The sequence below is a fragment of the Melopsittacus undulatus genome, chromosome 1 (genome assembly GCF_012275295.1).
Source record: "Melopsittacus undulatus isolate bMelUnd1 chromosome 1, bMelUnd1.mat.Z, whole genome shotgun sequence".
NCBI classification, from domain to species: domain Eukaryota; kingdom Metazoa; phylum Chordata; class Aves; order Psittaciformes; family Psittaculidae; genus Melopsittacus; species Melopsittacus undulatus.
This window is the reverse complement of record NC_047527.1, coordinates 129,455,519-129,471,973: the sequence shown is the minus strand read 5'-3', so window position 1 is coordinate 129,471,973 and position 16,455 is coordinate 129,455,519. Positions and strand designations below refer to the sequence as shown.

General features: G+C 37.4%; 1 protein-coding gene across 4 annotated transcripts in view; it reads right to left on the bottom strand.

The window, feature by feature from the left end:
- Nucleotides 1–16,455, bottom strand: part of ITGB8 (integrin subunit beta 8) — a 55,004-nt gene that overhangs the window by 24,267 nt on the left and 14,282 nt on the right. For 3 of the 4 annotated variants that reach the window (XR_004081079.2, XM_031052368.2, XM_031052370.2), the window contains exons 2-6: nucleotides 13,964–14,049; nucleotides 10,361–10,535; nucleotides 7,427–7,673; nucleotides 5,493–5,658; nucleotides 2,590–2,748 (exon numbers count right to left, since the gene is read on the bottom strand). Coding sequence is in view for 3 of the 4 variants with exons in the window: in XM_031052368.2 (XP_030908228.2) it covers nucleotides 2,590–2,748; nucleotides 5,493–5,658; nucleotides 7,427–7,673; nucleotides 10,361–10,535; nucleotides 13,964–14,049 (833 nt within the window). In the remaining variant the exon portion in view is untranslated. The remainder of the gene's footprint in view (nucleotides 1–2,589; nucleotides 2,749–5,492; nucleotides 5,659–7,426; nucleotides 7,674–10,360; nucleotides 10,536–13,963; nucleotides 14,050–16,455) is intronic. The other variant, XM_031052369.2, reaches the window with a different exon arrangement.

Genomic DNA, 16,455 nt, shown 5'->3' with positions numbered 1-16,455 from the left:
AGCAGCAGTGGTTTTGCTGCCATTTTCAGTAGCTTGCAACTTGTACTAAGCCCTCCTTCCTTCTTCACAGAGCACAGTGGTGGGGCCTCCATTGTGCTGCACAACCCTACAGGACACATGCAGCTGGCTAGATCACAGACACACCAAGTGGTTGCAGAACAAGGGAGACTGAATCCAGACATTCTGTAAATACTACCTGCACTGTCAGCATGTGAAGGATGGGCAGTATCAAAGTATCATGAGATGGTGGTCAATTAAATCAGTCTTCCTCCTTAACAATCGAGACTTGACATGCCTGAATTCCAGCAGAGGGGCCCCTCAACATCTTGGCAACTAAAAGCAGGGCTCTGGGATCAGTAGTATCAGAGATGGTTTTCCAAGTGCTCATGAAACCAAAACTTACTCAGATGGAGCTTACTGAAGTCAAGAAATTATATGCATAGATGTGCAAGGGTTGTAGAGACTGGATCTCCAAGTTACCTGGTCTGCTTACAAGTAATGCTGAATTTTATTCTACTTGTCATCTCTAACTCACTACAGTGTCCAGCTTGGTTAGCAGTACATTAAAGTCTCACTTTAAGTTAGAAAGAAAATTTTTCTTAATTTTAGAAGGGATATTAAAAAAAATCTAACCAAACAAACACCAGCAGACCCACACTTATCTTTTTCATTTAAGCATATGAAAAGATAACATAAGAAACTGTTCATTGTTTGTGAAGCCTCACTTTGCTTGCTGTGAAAAGCTTGTACTTTATATGTTTTTACCTTATCTCTTCCCACTATGGCTCAGGCAAATGTACTTTATATCATCTTTCTTGTTCCAATTACATCATTGATTTTATTATTTTAACCCACTGTGTTAAGCTGTGAAGATAACTAATATAGATGTTAAGTATTTCAGAAAGGGAGTTGACCAAGCACAGATCTAATTAAAATGGACTAGATTTCTTTCCTGTCTTATGCTTTTATTGCTGACACTGTGTGACTGCTTAGCAAAAGTTAGAAAGAAACAGGCAGAAAAGTGACTGGGAACATTTCTGATGTAAAGGCTGAGCTTATGCAAATAAATAAAGGAAAGTCCTCTTAACTGGCACAAGGAGGAAATAAAAATATTCCAAAATGAAATGTTCTCAAGACTCAGAAGCTAAAAATCAAGGTAGGAAAATGTGATTACAGATGGTTCTTTAATTTTGCCATAGAACAACAAAATTGCATTGAAAAAGAAAAAAGGGCAAAAAATACATCATATGACCTATTTTTTTAAAAAGTGTCAGCCTTCCATGACATTTCATTTAATCACCAAGTAGCCCTGATTTGACTTGTTCTGAAACTACTGAAACTGAACAGATTGGCTAGAGGAAAATAAATAATCCTGACATCTGAGAGGGAATATCCAGGAGGTGACAGGGGGAGTATATGTATGCAAGAACATCAGTTAATTTGAAATCCAAACAACTTTCCTGTTAGCACACGCTCAGCTCCCTCCTCCACTCAGCAAGGTCCTGGAACACCCACTGATTCCCAGAAACCTCCCAAAATGCCGTGATCACACACCATATGGCAGCTGCTTCCTGCTGCCTCATCATCCTTGTAAGCACCAGTTGCTGGGATTAAGTTCAGGTCAAGTCTAATTTACACACAGCCCTCACTGCCTTCACCAGCACGTTGCTGGCTTGGGCTGAACACAGGCCATAAACTTTAACTAAGTGCAGCTAGAATAAAACTGTAATGTGCTCCAATGATACCACAGTTCATAATTCTGCTTTCTGATGATTACATGGCAAGTGAGTAGTGATTAATTTTTCTTATATAAATGACATAATTTTTTAAGCAAATAGACAAAACTATTAAATATTAAATATTTCAGGGAAAAAATAATTTCTTCAATCACTTATGACTACTTTATAAATTCTTGAAGAAATTATTTCATAAGCTAAAAATATTTGCTAAAGATGTATTATTTTCTACAGTATTTTTGCACAGGTATGTATTACCACACATTGTCTTTACACTATGAGATTCAAATGTATTTAATGCTGCATTACTATCACAAAGCTTTGTGGCACAAGAATATTTTCTAGTCTACCATGTTTGAATTAACTCATTGCTGCTGTATATCTTCTGTTTTACTCCTACCAAGCCTTTAAATTCAATGCAATTCAATTCAATGGTCAGAATTCTGTGACCATAAACCATGACAGCTACCTTGGTCGTATTAGCAGGACTGTGCAATTCTTACATTTTACCGTCTTGTTCTTGTGCAAAATACCACACAGGGCATTTCCTACATGTATTTTATCAAAATGTATGTAATGTTAATTAGATGGCAATAAAAAAATATAACACCAAAACCAGTAACATAGCCTCCTCTGCTGGGTGCTGCTGTCTCAGACTCCAAAATACTTTATCACAGACAGAAAGAATGACAATAATTCCAAGTGATTCATTTTTCATCTCACAACTTGTCTACTTAGAAAAATACTATTCTGATAACTGAAACAAGAGCAGTGCTTTGACAGCAATCTAAACCATCCTTTATGCCATTTTACACTGCTTCTCTGAAGGCAGAATCTATGACATATACCTTACCATACTCGTAGCTTTGATGTACACGTTATCTTTCAAATGACAGTTTCCATCATGGGGAATTACGATCCCTGCTAATTTGCTATCAAGGGCCAGATGAGAAGTTTGATCTGTCATCACAAGAAGCAGTCTCTTTGCTTCCTTCCGCCACCCAATATGACTCTAAAAAAAACAACAAACAAACAACCAAAACCCAGCATAACTAACTACTTATTTTCTATAATAACAACTAACAACATGAAAAACGAATGTGGAAATCTAGTTTCAGATATTACACGGCTTAGCAGCACTGAGTTTAAGTCAGGCTATATAAAGCGTTTTTCTGTGGAAATATGTATCATGCCCTACATCTGAAAGCTACCATTGTACTCAGTGATCCACTTACCACTTTGCTTTGAAATCTTTCTTTAGAAAGATCTCTCAAAACATACGTAAGTCATGCATTACACAGTGGGCGTGGTTAGCAGCTGCCACATTGGGTGTGTCACTGTTACATACATACAAATGCAAATTGGTAAAATACCCCATACTCCAAAAAGCACTATAAACAGTTAATATGCATTCACTTGTACAGGTAGTTGGTGCTTGCTTTATTTTTACTTTATACATATCTACTTTATTTTCTCAGCATTCCATAATTTTGTTTTCTTACACAGCTTTCCAGAAAGGACATTGAATGTGAACAACAAATCAAAGAGTGTGCAGCAAAATACTACATCTATCCACCATCTTCAGGGATTAATAACAAAGCATCATCCACAATGGTGGATTTAATGTGTTTCGGGAATTCAGTGATGTGAAAATGCAGAAGGGTAAGCTTATACCTAAACTGGGTTAGGTGCCAACTTGTATCTCCATAACATTTATTTCCCTGCAAGAAATAAATGGCTCCTTTAAATTAAACTCTAGAGGCACACACAAATTACTGCATATTATTTTTCATGATTCTCTTTCTTGATTATTCCATCTTATTCGCTAATTCCACTTTCCTCTTTTCCTTTTTTTGCTCCTCCATCATAGAATCATAGAACAGTTAGGGTTGGAAAGGACCTTAAGATCATCCTATGACTCTGTCTCACCTCTACCATTAACATGTCCAGGTATCTTTCATCTCATGTGAAACATGTATCAGCAACACAGCCCCCATACTCAGCCAGGCTTTGTCTTACTCTCTGTCTTTCTTTGCTTTGCAGAGAGCGATTTAGCTCCCTTCTCAGGCTCATTCCCTCCTACCTCTGAATGGGGATTAAGTATCTCGTAACAGTAGGGATAATAAGTACAGAGGGGTGTGGTATCTTTTCCAGCTAATACATTAGGCATGAACCTCCCTCAGGAAATCTAGACAGCATTTTCCCTAAAGAAGACATATTTTAAGTTTTATGTATAAGCAGTTTGTATCTAAAATAAGCCAAATTTCTCCTTCAGCACCACAGAAACTTCTTGTTCCTAAGACTACTATCATTTCACCTTGACACCTCAAGACTCCTACCTACCTACATCACAGCAACCAAAAATTTAAAGGAGCTTTACGACCTAACCTGCTACCTCTTGTAACAGGTCTGTGTTGGCTAAAGCAAGATGGAGCAAGTTATGAAGTTCTGCTCTAGGCAAAATGAGTCCACATTAATCTAAATTATAGTTCATGATGGTTGTTACGAATTGCACATTGTTCTCATCCATTTTAGTTCACAATTCAGTTAGCAGGAAACCCTCCCCATTCTCATGAATGTTTTCATTCTGTTGTTTTTGGAAACATACATTCTACAGCTCACATGTCATAAGTGTGGAATGTGTCCAATGACAAACACTGAATTTTAAGGATTTTTTGAAAGCTTCAGAATGATATTTTATAACAGCTATGATAACAGTGCCTATGAAGAGTAGTTTTTATTTACCTGTTTTACAGCTCATCAAAATTTGAAAATAAAATTAGGCCAAACTGTTATTTTTTAGCATAGTTTGAGTTACTTTTTGTCCTTGATTCATTTGACTGTTCAAAAAAAAAGTGAGGATGGACAAGATAAAAGAATAGTCCTGACATCATCTCAAGACATGAGAAACACACTAGGCCTGTGATTTGGACACGAGCTGAATTACTTTCTTTAAGAGAACAGAAAGAGTAGAGAATTAGGAAACCCATGAATCAGCCAACTTTCAAAATTCCTATTGCAGTACTATGCAAAGAAGACAAACAACATGCAAAATAGCCCTTTAGAAGAAAGAAATTCTTATTATTTAATATGCTTATAGCCTGGGAATTACTGATGCAGATCTTTCCCATCCTTTACTGCATGGAGAGATGGTGATGAAATTTTATTGAGATACAACAGTTAATTTTTGTTTCATATTGTTACCAAATATAAATTATTTAAAACCTAAGATAACATTAAAATGCATGTTTTCCTCATCTACACAAGCAGATATGTAACCAATCCTTCAGTTTTCAAATAGGTTTTTCAGAAAAATGTCAAATGGTATTTTGACATTTCACTTAGGAACACAAGGAGGGCTTTCACGATTTTTGAAACTAATTTTGTAGTGAACTGAAATTAATACTCTTCAAGCAAGAAGCAGTTGCTTTCATTGTCCATCCTATGTCAGTTAGGCTGTTTAAAGCCAGAGTTTGAAGAACATCATTAATCAATGCTGACAAATACTCCTTTAGGCCCTCCTTTTTCAGCATCAATGGGAAACAGAAATGTATAGCTAACGGGGAAATAATGAAAAAGGAGGAAGAAATCTTATTATCAGGCCTGGAAATGGCGTTTTGAAATCAGGAACACTGAGCACTGGTTAACTATATATATATATATATATATATATATATATATATATATATATATATATGTATGTATATACACACACGTCTGAACTACCATTTAGTCTTCTGTTAATAAGCTCCTTACCTGGCACACAGCTGCTTGGAGCATCGCATCAAAACCCCCTTCAGGTGTATCAATATTCCCAGAAATTTTTTGTTTATTTACTGCATTTCTGAATTCTGCTATATTGTCGGTCAGGGATAGCACGTGAATATAACCGTGAGGAGGCATACAATCTAAATTATAATCACTGTAAAAAACCCAAAAAACAAAAGTCTAACACATTCTGTATTTTCCATTTGAATTGTAAATACTGAATCCCTATTAACCTATAAAATCCTGTTACTAATTTACATAGTGCATAGATGCACAGTAGAAGAAATACTTAAAGAAGAATAACTCCACATTAAGTTCAGTAGGAATTAGTTCTCATTTACTATGAAAAAAAATATTTTTTTGGCACTTATGGAAATGTATATAATATAATTTAATATAGTAACAGTACATATGTAGTATTTCTGTCCAGAATAAAAAGAAACACAACGCGAGCAATGGTATGATCTCAGAGAGTATACAATCCCTTTTGGAATGTCTATCAAGTGATATAGCTTTGCTTTTTATTATCTTCAAATAGAGCTATCACACTGCAGCATTAAGATCCTTTAATATATTGATACACAGGTGACTGGATCAAAACTAAAATAAAAGTTCCTACATCCACTAGCAGTAAGTGTATATAAAATGAATGCTGAGATTAGTGACAATTAAAGGGATGGTAAACTCCACTTTCAGTAACATCTTAGCTGTAAATTATACTCTTTGAAATTAAGCATAAGGGAAAAGTATGAATAGTTTGACATAAGTAAGCTAGTGCCACAGCACTTAATTCGGTCATTGCTCTGCGATCCATCTATAGTAGTGGTGTTATGGCACTGAAGAAGTAGTGTAGGCATCCAGACTACAGCCTGCCCACCCCCAACTCAGTTTACAGTCAAGGAAGAGAAACTGGCACTGTAAGTATTAATACTTCCTCAGACATCTGCTTTTAGGCAAAACGAATTGTGTCCTAGAAATGCTAATAGAACTCCACTCACTACACAGTCTAGATGACTGCTTTATACACATTTATATCAACCTAATGAGTTCCACTCCTAGTGCCCAATTCAAACACCACTGAAATAAAAAAAGATACTTATGGACTTCACACAACTTTGAATTCATGCCTTCCCAGGAAAGATAATAAGAATAAAGAACATATGAACAGTTAATATTCACTTTTCCAAGTATTATGGTTTATACAGATTTGAATTTCTCATGAATAATCTTGTTCTCCCACAGGTTTTGGAAGTGATCTCTCACTTTAGGTAAGTGTTGAACACAAGAAAGGAAAAAAAAGACATGGGATGAAAAAAGAACCACAAGCCAAACCAACTTTCTTATTTAAAATGGGAGTTCATTTATATTACAACTGTGGAATTAGATCAGAGGATTGCTTTTATTCACTAAATTAGCTGAAAGAAACTGTATCACATGGACAGAAGTAGCAATTTAAGAGCTGATGAATACACAACCATACACCAGAAGACCTAACTCAGGAAGTACAAAACTTTGTGATGAATCTAGGCAACATATGCAACACATATGCAAAGTAACTAAGAACAAAACATTAGATTATAGAATTAAATGCAAAACATATTCAAGTATGCCCAAACAGCATGTCATTTGGCTTGTTTTGCTAAAAAAAAAATACAACCCCAAAACAAAACCCAACCCCCAAAAAACAATCCAGCATATTTTATCTGATACAGAAACAGTTTTTCTGAAATCACTCACCAGATATTTCAGAAGTAATCATTATATAATAACTTTCAGCATTTTCTTAGGAACTCTGCTGGAGAACCAAGGTATAATGAAACACAGACAGATTCTGAAGAGCTTTAAAAATAAATATGCATAATGCATATTTGTGTACTTAAGAAATTTCTCAGTGGTACAATAAATATACAAACACTACATACCTGCACTGGTTATGGATTCTACCTGGATGAATGCTAATATAGGGTGACACAGTTTTATCCACATAGGATCCAAATCCAAGTCGAAAATCAACAGAAATATTCTCCATCTTTTTAGATAAAGCAAATCCAATGGAATTTAGTTTTTCTATATTGTTGTGCATAGAGGCTGAGACGTCAACTAAATAATAAAGATCCACAGGGTATTTCTCTAGAGGACGGACTTTTAACATAAAGTTTGCTTCACTTCCTAATTCAAAGGAAACAAATAAGTTTATTTACTATTTTTAATGGACACTCTTAAAAAACACATTTAGTTTTGCAGCAACCTCAGCACAAAGCTCTTTATGTCAGCAAACAGAAGACAAACAAACAAGAAAAACTCCCAAGAGAAAACGAAACCTTGAAGTATCATTCAAATATAAGCCATAAGGGGCTCTTTGTAGAACATGTTGCCTTTTTTTTTTTTCCTTGCAGGAGCAATTTATTGCAAAAGTTTGACTTCTCCCCATTTTCTTTTAATTCATGGTCATGCAATTCCTTTGACATTGCTCCAAAAAGCAGTTAAGACTCACAAAGGACACAGATTGGCATAGAAACTGTGGCCAGTCACTTCAAGGGTGACACTTTTAAGTATGTACGTGTATCCTGCAAATTGTCTCACATCTAAGTCTAAAACTACATGTGTACCATAAAGATAGCACAGTAAATTATGCTTCAAGCTTATATCAATCTACTTCCAAAGATTTGATGAGAAAACTCGGTACAATCAACATATTTTTTTTCAAAAAAGAGGGTTTAATTTAAAACAAAAACAGAAAATCCATCTTTTGGTGTATGCAAAACAGAACTCTTCTTTTAGCTAGGATGTCTGTATCTCCTGCAGAAGCACATCACATTCTTGTATGAAATAAAAATGTTATTGCTTTGGAAGTCACTAAAAGTAGTCCCTACATTTTTGCTTGCCTGATATTATGTAATACCTGCAAAAAGAGTGAAGTGACTAGAGTACAGGCAGTGTAGGTACAGTACTGCATGACTTCAATTTGTTCGTTATTTTATGTCACCCAAACTGCAAGCTCACAGAAGAAATGAAGGAGTACGATCTTTGCATGATGAGTGCAGAATTTAACTGAATATTATGCAGTGAAGATACAGCAAAGAACAGGAGAAAGGGAGACATTATAGAAGAATTACATAGGCATCAGTAGAAACTATCTGAACACTGAAACATGCCTTTCCTGAAATGTGACTTCTCTACGACATCTACTAGTGCACATGATATTGCTAGATAGCATAATTCAAGTACATGCAACAGAGATCTGACCCAGAAAAGCTGAACATGCAAAGTGCTTTCTTTCAAGCAATCTGAACATAATCTACTTGAAAAATATCAGGATTTCAGTGTGCTGTAACTTGTGCGTTTCCTCTTTGCCAGTGTAAATGGAACTACTTTTTGTAAATGACCTTTGCAGGTCTCTAGTTTGCATATAATGAGATGCTGAGTGCAGTTTTTATTTTTTTTTCCATGTAAATCCTGAAAGTTGGCTGTATGTAAACAGTGACAAAACCCCCCAGTATCAAGATAAAACCATCTTTGCCTGCATGATTATACTGTATCAAATTTCTATTTTGAGGCTTGACTATAGCTGTACATCTGTGTATTTCCCTGGGCTATAAAATATGGGCAAGATGTCCATATATCAAAAGTTATACTTCTAGGGATTTTAGTCTTCTGCCTCCCTGATGGAAGAACTTCTGCAAAGCATACGGAACCCCAAACAATCTCACCGATTAGTGGCAAAAAGGTTCATTAAACCAAATTTTGGAAGATTATTTTTTTCCTATTAATCAAGTATGCCTTTGAAAATAAATGTGATTACAGACACATCTAGAGCTAGCTCAGTTTCTGACACCATTTCTCAGTACAAAGTAGAGTATTGGTCATTTCTTTGGAGGGAGAGTGGGGAAAGAAGAGGAAGTGCTCAAGTTACTTTCTCAGTTTTATTATTATAAAGATGGTAAGCCAGAGCTTGTTTGTGCTTTACAATCATGAAGAGTCTTCCTGTAACTGATAAAAAATTATCTTTTATACAGTGAAGATCAGTAAGATATTTTTCCTGTTCACTTAATGTTTTTCTGCCGAAGACTGATCCCTTGTAAAAGACATTTTCTTCTCCAACTCTCATTTGCCAAAGGAAAGAAATTTTACGATATGAAACATACCCCATATCCTTTCATATCACCTTCCACTTTTGATGTTGTCTACAGCCATTTTAGAGATGGAGAACATACACTGATTTAACTTGAGCTCAGATGAGGGCAAGTAGAAAATCTCAGATCCATGAAGGGACTTGTAGATTCTATTAGAGCCAGGTGAAATGACAGGCAGTGAATACCTGTCTCCTTTAGGAATCCAGTCCATTCTTATACATTGGCTATGATGTCTTTGTGGTTGTCTAGTCAATGCACTTAAAAGTAACCAAATATTTGTATAACATATAGTGTATACATGTAGATATACCTATAGAAAGTGTATGACAATTATCAAATTATGAATTCAGAAATTCTAACTCAATTTGTTTTCAGTAAGGTATACAGTTGATACTGTATTATATATACATAAGGGAAAACTATTTATGAAGTGGCTAAAGAAAAAAAATCAAGAAACCATAATGGAAAACAGAAAAGACTACCTAAAATATTTTTTCCACTTATTGCTTGCATTATTCTGATCTTCAGCAGTATATGACAGAAACACTTCTCGCTGAAGACAGTACCTGAATATGAGAGCAACACAATCACAGTCCTACAATACGATATTATAGTACTGTTCTTCAAAATAATTATTCCAGCCACTTCTTCATAAAATATCTGTACTTAATATTGCTGTATTTTAAATTGACTATAACATCAATGTGTTAGAGACAACCCAACCTGGACGCAGTTGGACTGAAACTTTTCCAGGTGTCACTTGTGTGTTTGTCTCATGGTCACTGGGCACTGTGACATGAACTGTGGGATTTTCTACAAAATCTGATTGGCAGCCTCTTTTCATTAAGTTGAAAACAGTGTCGCAGCGTCCCTTCTGTGTTGTGTCGGCCATGAAATCCTGTTTAATAAGAGACAAAAAGTACAAAACAATCTGAACAGAAAAAGCAACTGCAATATCTTCAAAGGAGAACAAAATAATAGTCTTTGAAACAATAAAAAATGTTACTATAATTACATAAATTGTAGAACAAGTTCATGGAAGTCATATGTTTTCAATAAGGGCAATGACAAAATATTTAAATTATAAGTTAAACCTAATTGCCACAATAACTTTTTTCTACAAAGGACAAAACTTTTGTATGAGAAAGAGGATCTTGCACAATCAGAACAAGCTGACTGGAGAAAAGGAATCTGTACTATCATTATATCACTAAAAATGTTCTGTGCTATGCTATGAGTTAGTTATAGCAAGAAAGTGTCATTCACCCTAATATTCCTCAGGCTAATATATAAAAGTAGCAGCAGAAGATAGCTTTAGATTTATCTAACTTGAATTTGTCTATCACAGATATTTTAATCCATACCCTACACCAAAACCAAGGACCAGCTGACTACATCATTCAACTCCCAGAAACAGGAGTCTATATACTACAGGACTAGACAGTTTAAGATGCCACCAAAATAGAAAAGCCCCTGTAAACAATAGGAAAGTGGTTAGAGTGATTAGTAGTAGGATGATCTTGGAAGCAGCATATCCTTTCTTGCAGTTAAAGGGCATATTTGCCAAAATTGTGCCAGCATGATCCAATGCAAAATTCCTTCCTGACCATAAATCTGATGGTTAACATGACATGATCCTGAAAGGGAAAAAAAAAAGAAGACAAGATCCTTTGTACTCTGTCAAACCATCAGTCCAACCCAGCCACAGCTGGAGAGCAAACAATGCACAATCTCTGATAGTTCAGAGGCAAATGGGCAAAACAAACAATCAAAAAATGCATACAGCCAACTGTGTATTGAGAATAAATAGTCACCCAAGCACTGAAAAGACCAGAGAAAGTCCCTGAAGAATGAGACTCAACAGTCATATATATTATTTTCCAAGTTCCAACTTATTTTTGTAGTTGATCTCTGATATATTTTTTCCACAACCTTTTCAAACATACGTAACAGAGAATAGCTTTGTAACTAACTGCTATTTAAATACTCTTTTTAATGTATGCACGCATCAAAATGGTACATTTTTAAATGTATAAAGACATTAGCTGCTCTCATTGCTACCACTAACAACTGATATATTGCATTTTCTGCAGTTCACTGTGTGGGGTATAAAGTCGAAGCATCTCAAGTGCTCCTCAAGGCTGATTTTCTCATTAAAAATGTTGTTTAAATGAAGCAGGCATGCTAAACCAAAATCTGCTCCTGTAACTTTACTCTGGGAAGTTTTGATTTGTATAGTATGGGTTTTAGCATTCCACAGCCATGGATGTTGGTAGGTGAACCAGCTATCAAAAGTGTGGTCTAAGAGGGTTTGACAAATCCATGACTTCCATAAACAGATCTCAGGATTGACATGAGAAGTGTGAGAAGTAAAGCAAGAGAAGCAGACCAGAAGTGAAACTGGTTGAATCTGAGCACCTTGTCAAAAGGAGACCTACTGCAGCTGGAAAAGTACTAGTACTAGAAAGCTAGCAAGGGCTGCTCCATTATAAATACAGATGTAGTAGGATAAAACTGTGCCCTTTGTAAGACAGATTATCAGGCCACAATAATTACAGAATCATAGAATAGTTAGGATTGGAAAAGCCCTTAAGATCATTAAGTTCCAACCCCCCTGCCATGGGCAGGGACACCTCACACTAAACCATGGCATCCAAGGCTTCATCCAACCTAGCCTTGAACACTGCCAGGGATGGAACATTCACAGCCTTCCTGGGCAACCGATTCCAGTGCCTCACCACTCTCACAGTAAAGAAGTATCCTTGTATCCAATCTAAACTTCCCCTGTTTAAGTTTTAACCTATTACCCCTTGTCCTATCACTACAGTCCCTAATGAAGAGTCCCTCACCAGCATCCTTATAGACCCCCTTCAGATACTGGAAGGCTGCTCTGAGGTCTCCACACAGCCTTCTCCAGGTTGAACAGCCCCAACTTTCTCAGCCTGTCTTCATACGGGAGGTGCTCCAGTCCCCTGGTCATCCTCGTGGCCCTCCTCTGGACTTGTTCCAACAGTTTCATGTCCTTTTTATGTTGAGGGCACCAGAACTGCACACAAAACTCCAAGTGAGGTCTCATGAGAGCAGAGTAGAGGGGCAGGATCACCTCCTTTGACCTGCTGGTCACATTCCTTTTGATGCAGCCCAGGATACGGTTGGCTTTCTGTGCTGCAAGCGCACACTGAGGCTGGCTCATGTTCATTTTCTCATCGACCCATCCCCAGGTCCTTCTCTACAGGGCTGCTTTGAATCTCTTCTCTGCCCAGCCTGGGGTTGCACTGACCCAGGTGTAGGACCTTGTGCTTTGCGTGGTTAAATGGACTGGTCCACATTATAATCCATTGTGCCAGCTACAGATGCCCTAAGGCTCCCCTTGGAAAACAAGACCTCCATGCCCTCTATTCATCCTTGCATTACTTATCCTTAGACTTGCTGCAGACTAAATTAATAATTCCAAAACACTGTATCTCAGATAAAGTTATGCCAGTGCTTACACTTCTTATTGCCTCTAGGCACACCCTAGGAACTTATTTACCTTCTCTGCTAGCCTGAAAGGTACTACAGATAATTTGCATGTGACCTTCAAGAGCATATAAGCCAGGAATTGTCAGTGGTAGTCTTCAAAACCTTGCTCTCTGAAGTGCTTAAAATGGATCAGCCTCACTCAAAATTATTTTCTCAACAGTTTTTTTTTTCTGTCAGACAAAACCTGAGATTCCCATATTCTTATAGTTCAGAAGGCAATAACAATTTCAGGGTAATCCTTGCTACTTAAGATCTATCTTCTGTGGTAAGTCTCAGAACTGATAGTTTCTAGTGTCAAAACAAGAAAAGTATACTTTTTTTTCCATTCATGACAGGATCATAATATATGGTGAAGTCAAAGTTAACTCCACTGTTAGTAAAACGTTTTGCTAAATGCAACAGGCATATGTATAGACTTCCTCTGATATATGAGAACTTAACATAAATTACTGATAAGTAATTTTGCTTTTGAAGCCAAAAGACACTGAACTCTAAAAGCTACTATAAGTCTGCCAAAGCTGTCTACAAAGCACATGGAATGCATTAAGAAGTTCTCACTTCATTTATTTATTTATTAAAAATGTCTCACTTTATTATTTACTGCAATTTCCCAAATAAATGATTGTATTTTCTCATTTGGAAAGTATATTTCACATGATTTCTCAGGTTCTGTCTCCAGGGGTCATTTAAAGATTTTTTTTTGCTATTTCTCAGTATGATTTTCACAGTTTAGATGTCTTCTACCTTCACAAATCAGAAACAGCTAAAATATAAAGTCAAATTTAAATAAGCAAAATGCCATACCTCTTGAGCACACCACCCACACTCTGGACCCAAAGAAAGGCACCTTGTGCATGTTGCTGCATTTGAAGTGGCACATCTGTTTTCTGCTGCAATGAAACATAAAACCAAACATTCATAATTTATGATGATATGTGGAAATTGTAAAATACCTGATTTTAAACCAAGATTTCAAAAATGACTTCACCAGATTAAGAGTGATGACAGCGTATCCAAACAGAAGTAAAACAGAACAGAGGTAGACTAGAATACTCACAGCATATTTTTTTTATCCACAGTCCAGAACTATATGTACAGATTCCCAAGGCCAAATTTTTATGATCCTGATTTAGAATAATTTTGAAGTGAAAGCCTATCTTTGGCATGCACCTTGCCGATTTAGTGCCTAACAGAAAAAAAAAATTTACCAGGTAGCTTATCTCTTCATAGACATTTTCTTTTAAGTAATTTACACTTGACTGAGTTACTCATTATTCACTCTTATTTGGAACCCAAAATATTTTCTCACCTTCTAAAAATATTCCTCCCCTACATTTTCTGGAATGAATGGTTTCCTAGAAGAGCCAGATTTTATTTTGTTTTTCCAGAAGGAAATACAAATTTATCCAACATTACATGTGTCACAGATTGAAGATACGTCATTCTGTACTAACAACTGCAAAAGAATGTGCCTACTAACAGGTTTATCAGCAAAATCACAGAATCGTTAGGGTTGGAAGGGAGCTCTAGAGATCATCCAGTCCAACCTCCCTGCCAAGGCAGGGCCACCTACAGCAGGTTACACAGGAACATGTCCACGTGGGTTTTGAATTCCTCCAGAGAGGGAGATGCCTGGGCAGCTTGCTCCAGCGCTCTGCCACCCTCAATGTAAGGAAGTTCTTAAACTAAAATACAAGAAGTTTCACCTCAATGTGAGGAAGTTCTTCCTCACATTGAGGTGAAACATCTTGTATTTTAGTTCATGGCTGCTACTCCTTGTCCTGTCACTGGGCACCACTGAAAAGAGTCTGATGATCCTCTTGGCACCCGCCTTTGAGATTTTTATATGTATTAATGAGTTTTTGTCTCACTCTTCCTTCCTCTAGACTAAACAGTCTCAGCTCCTGCAGTCTTTACTCATAAGAGAGGGTCCGCTGGACCTTCTCCAGTAGCTCATTTTCTTTCTTGTACCGAGGAGCTCAGAAGTGGATACAGTATTCTAGATGTGGTCTCACGAGGGTTGAGTAGACTGGGAGGATCACCTCGCTTGACCTGCTGGCCACACTATTCCCAGTGAACCCCAGGATATTCTTGGCCTCCTGGCCACAAGGGCATACTGCTGGCTTATAGTCACCTTATCATCTACCAATACTGCCAGGTCCTTCTCAGCTGAACTCACTAGAAGATCAACCTCCAACCTGTACTGGTACTTAGGGTTTTTCCTCCCCAGTGCAGTACCCTACACTTGACCTTGCTGAATCTCATTAGGTTTCTCTCTGCCCAATTCTCCAGCCTATCAAGGTCCTGCTGGATGGCAGCACAACCTTCAGGTGTATTAGCCGCTCACCCCAGCTTCGAATCATCAGCAAATTCTTTATATGCTTTCCACATCTTTGTTTTATACGTCATTGTTTAAGTTAGTACTCCTTGTAATGAAACTTTGTCAATCAAATTGACAAGAAGAGATAGCCTTTAAAAAGGACTCAGTCAGCTCAACTTCAATTGAGTGAAGAATTGAACAGGGTGGAGAAGAGATTCAGAGCAGCCCTGCAGAAGACTTGGGGGTGTTGGTTGATGAGAAACTTCACATAAGCCAGCTTCAGTGTGCGCTTGCAGCACAGAAAGCCAACCATACCCAGGGCTGCATCAAAAGGAGCATGACCAGCAGGTCGAAGGAGGTGATCCTGCCCCTCTACTCTGCTCTCGTGAGACCTCACTTGGAGTTTTGTGTGCAGTTCTGGTGTCCTCAACATAAAAAGGACATGGAACTGTTAGAACAAGTCCAGAGGAGGGCCATGAGGATGATCAGGGGACTGGAGCACCTCCCATATGAAGAGAAGCTGAGAAAGTTGGGGCTGTTCAACCTGGAGAAGGCTGTGTGGAGACCTCAGAGCAGCCTTCCAGTATCTGAAAGGGGCCTTTAAAGATGCTGGGAGGGGACTCTTCATTAGGGACTGTAGTGATAGGAAAAGGGGTAACAGGTTAAAACTTAAAACAGGGGAAGTTTAGATTGGATACAAGGATACTTCTTTACTGTGAGAGTGGTGAGGCACTGGAATGGGTTGCCCAAGGAAGTTGTGAATGCTCCATCCCTGTGGTGCTAAAGGCCAGCCTAGACAGAGCCTTGGATGCCATGGTTTAGTGTGAGGTGTCCCTGCCCATGGCAGGGGGGTTGGAACTTAATGATCTTAAGGGCTTTTTCAACCCTAACTATTCTATGATTCTATGAATGTCAGCATTAGTTTATCCTTTCAGCACATTCAGCACAAGGCTCTTATAGATCAGTGTGCCTCCTC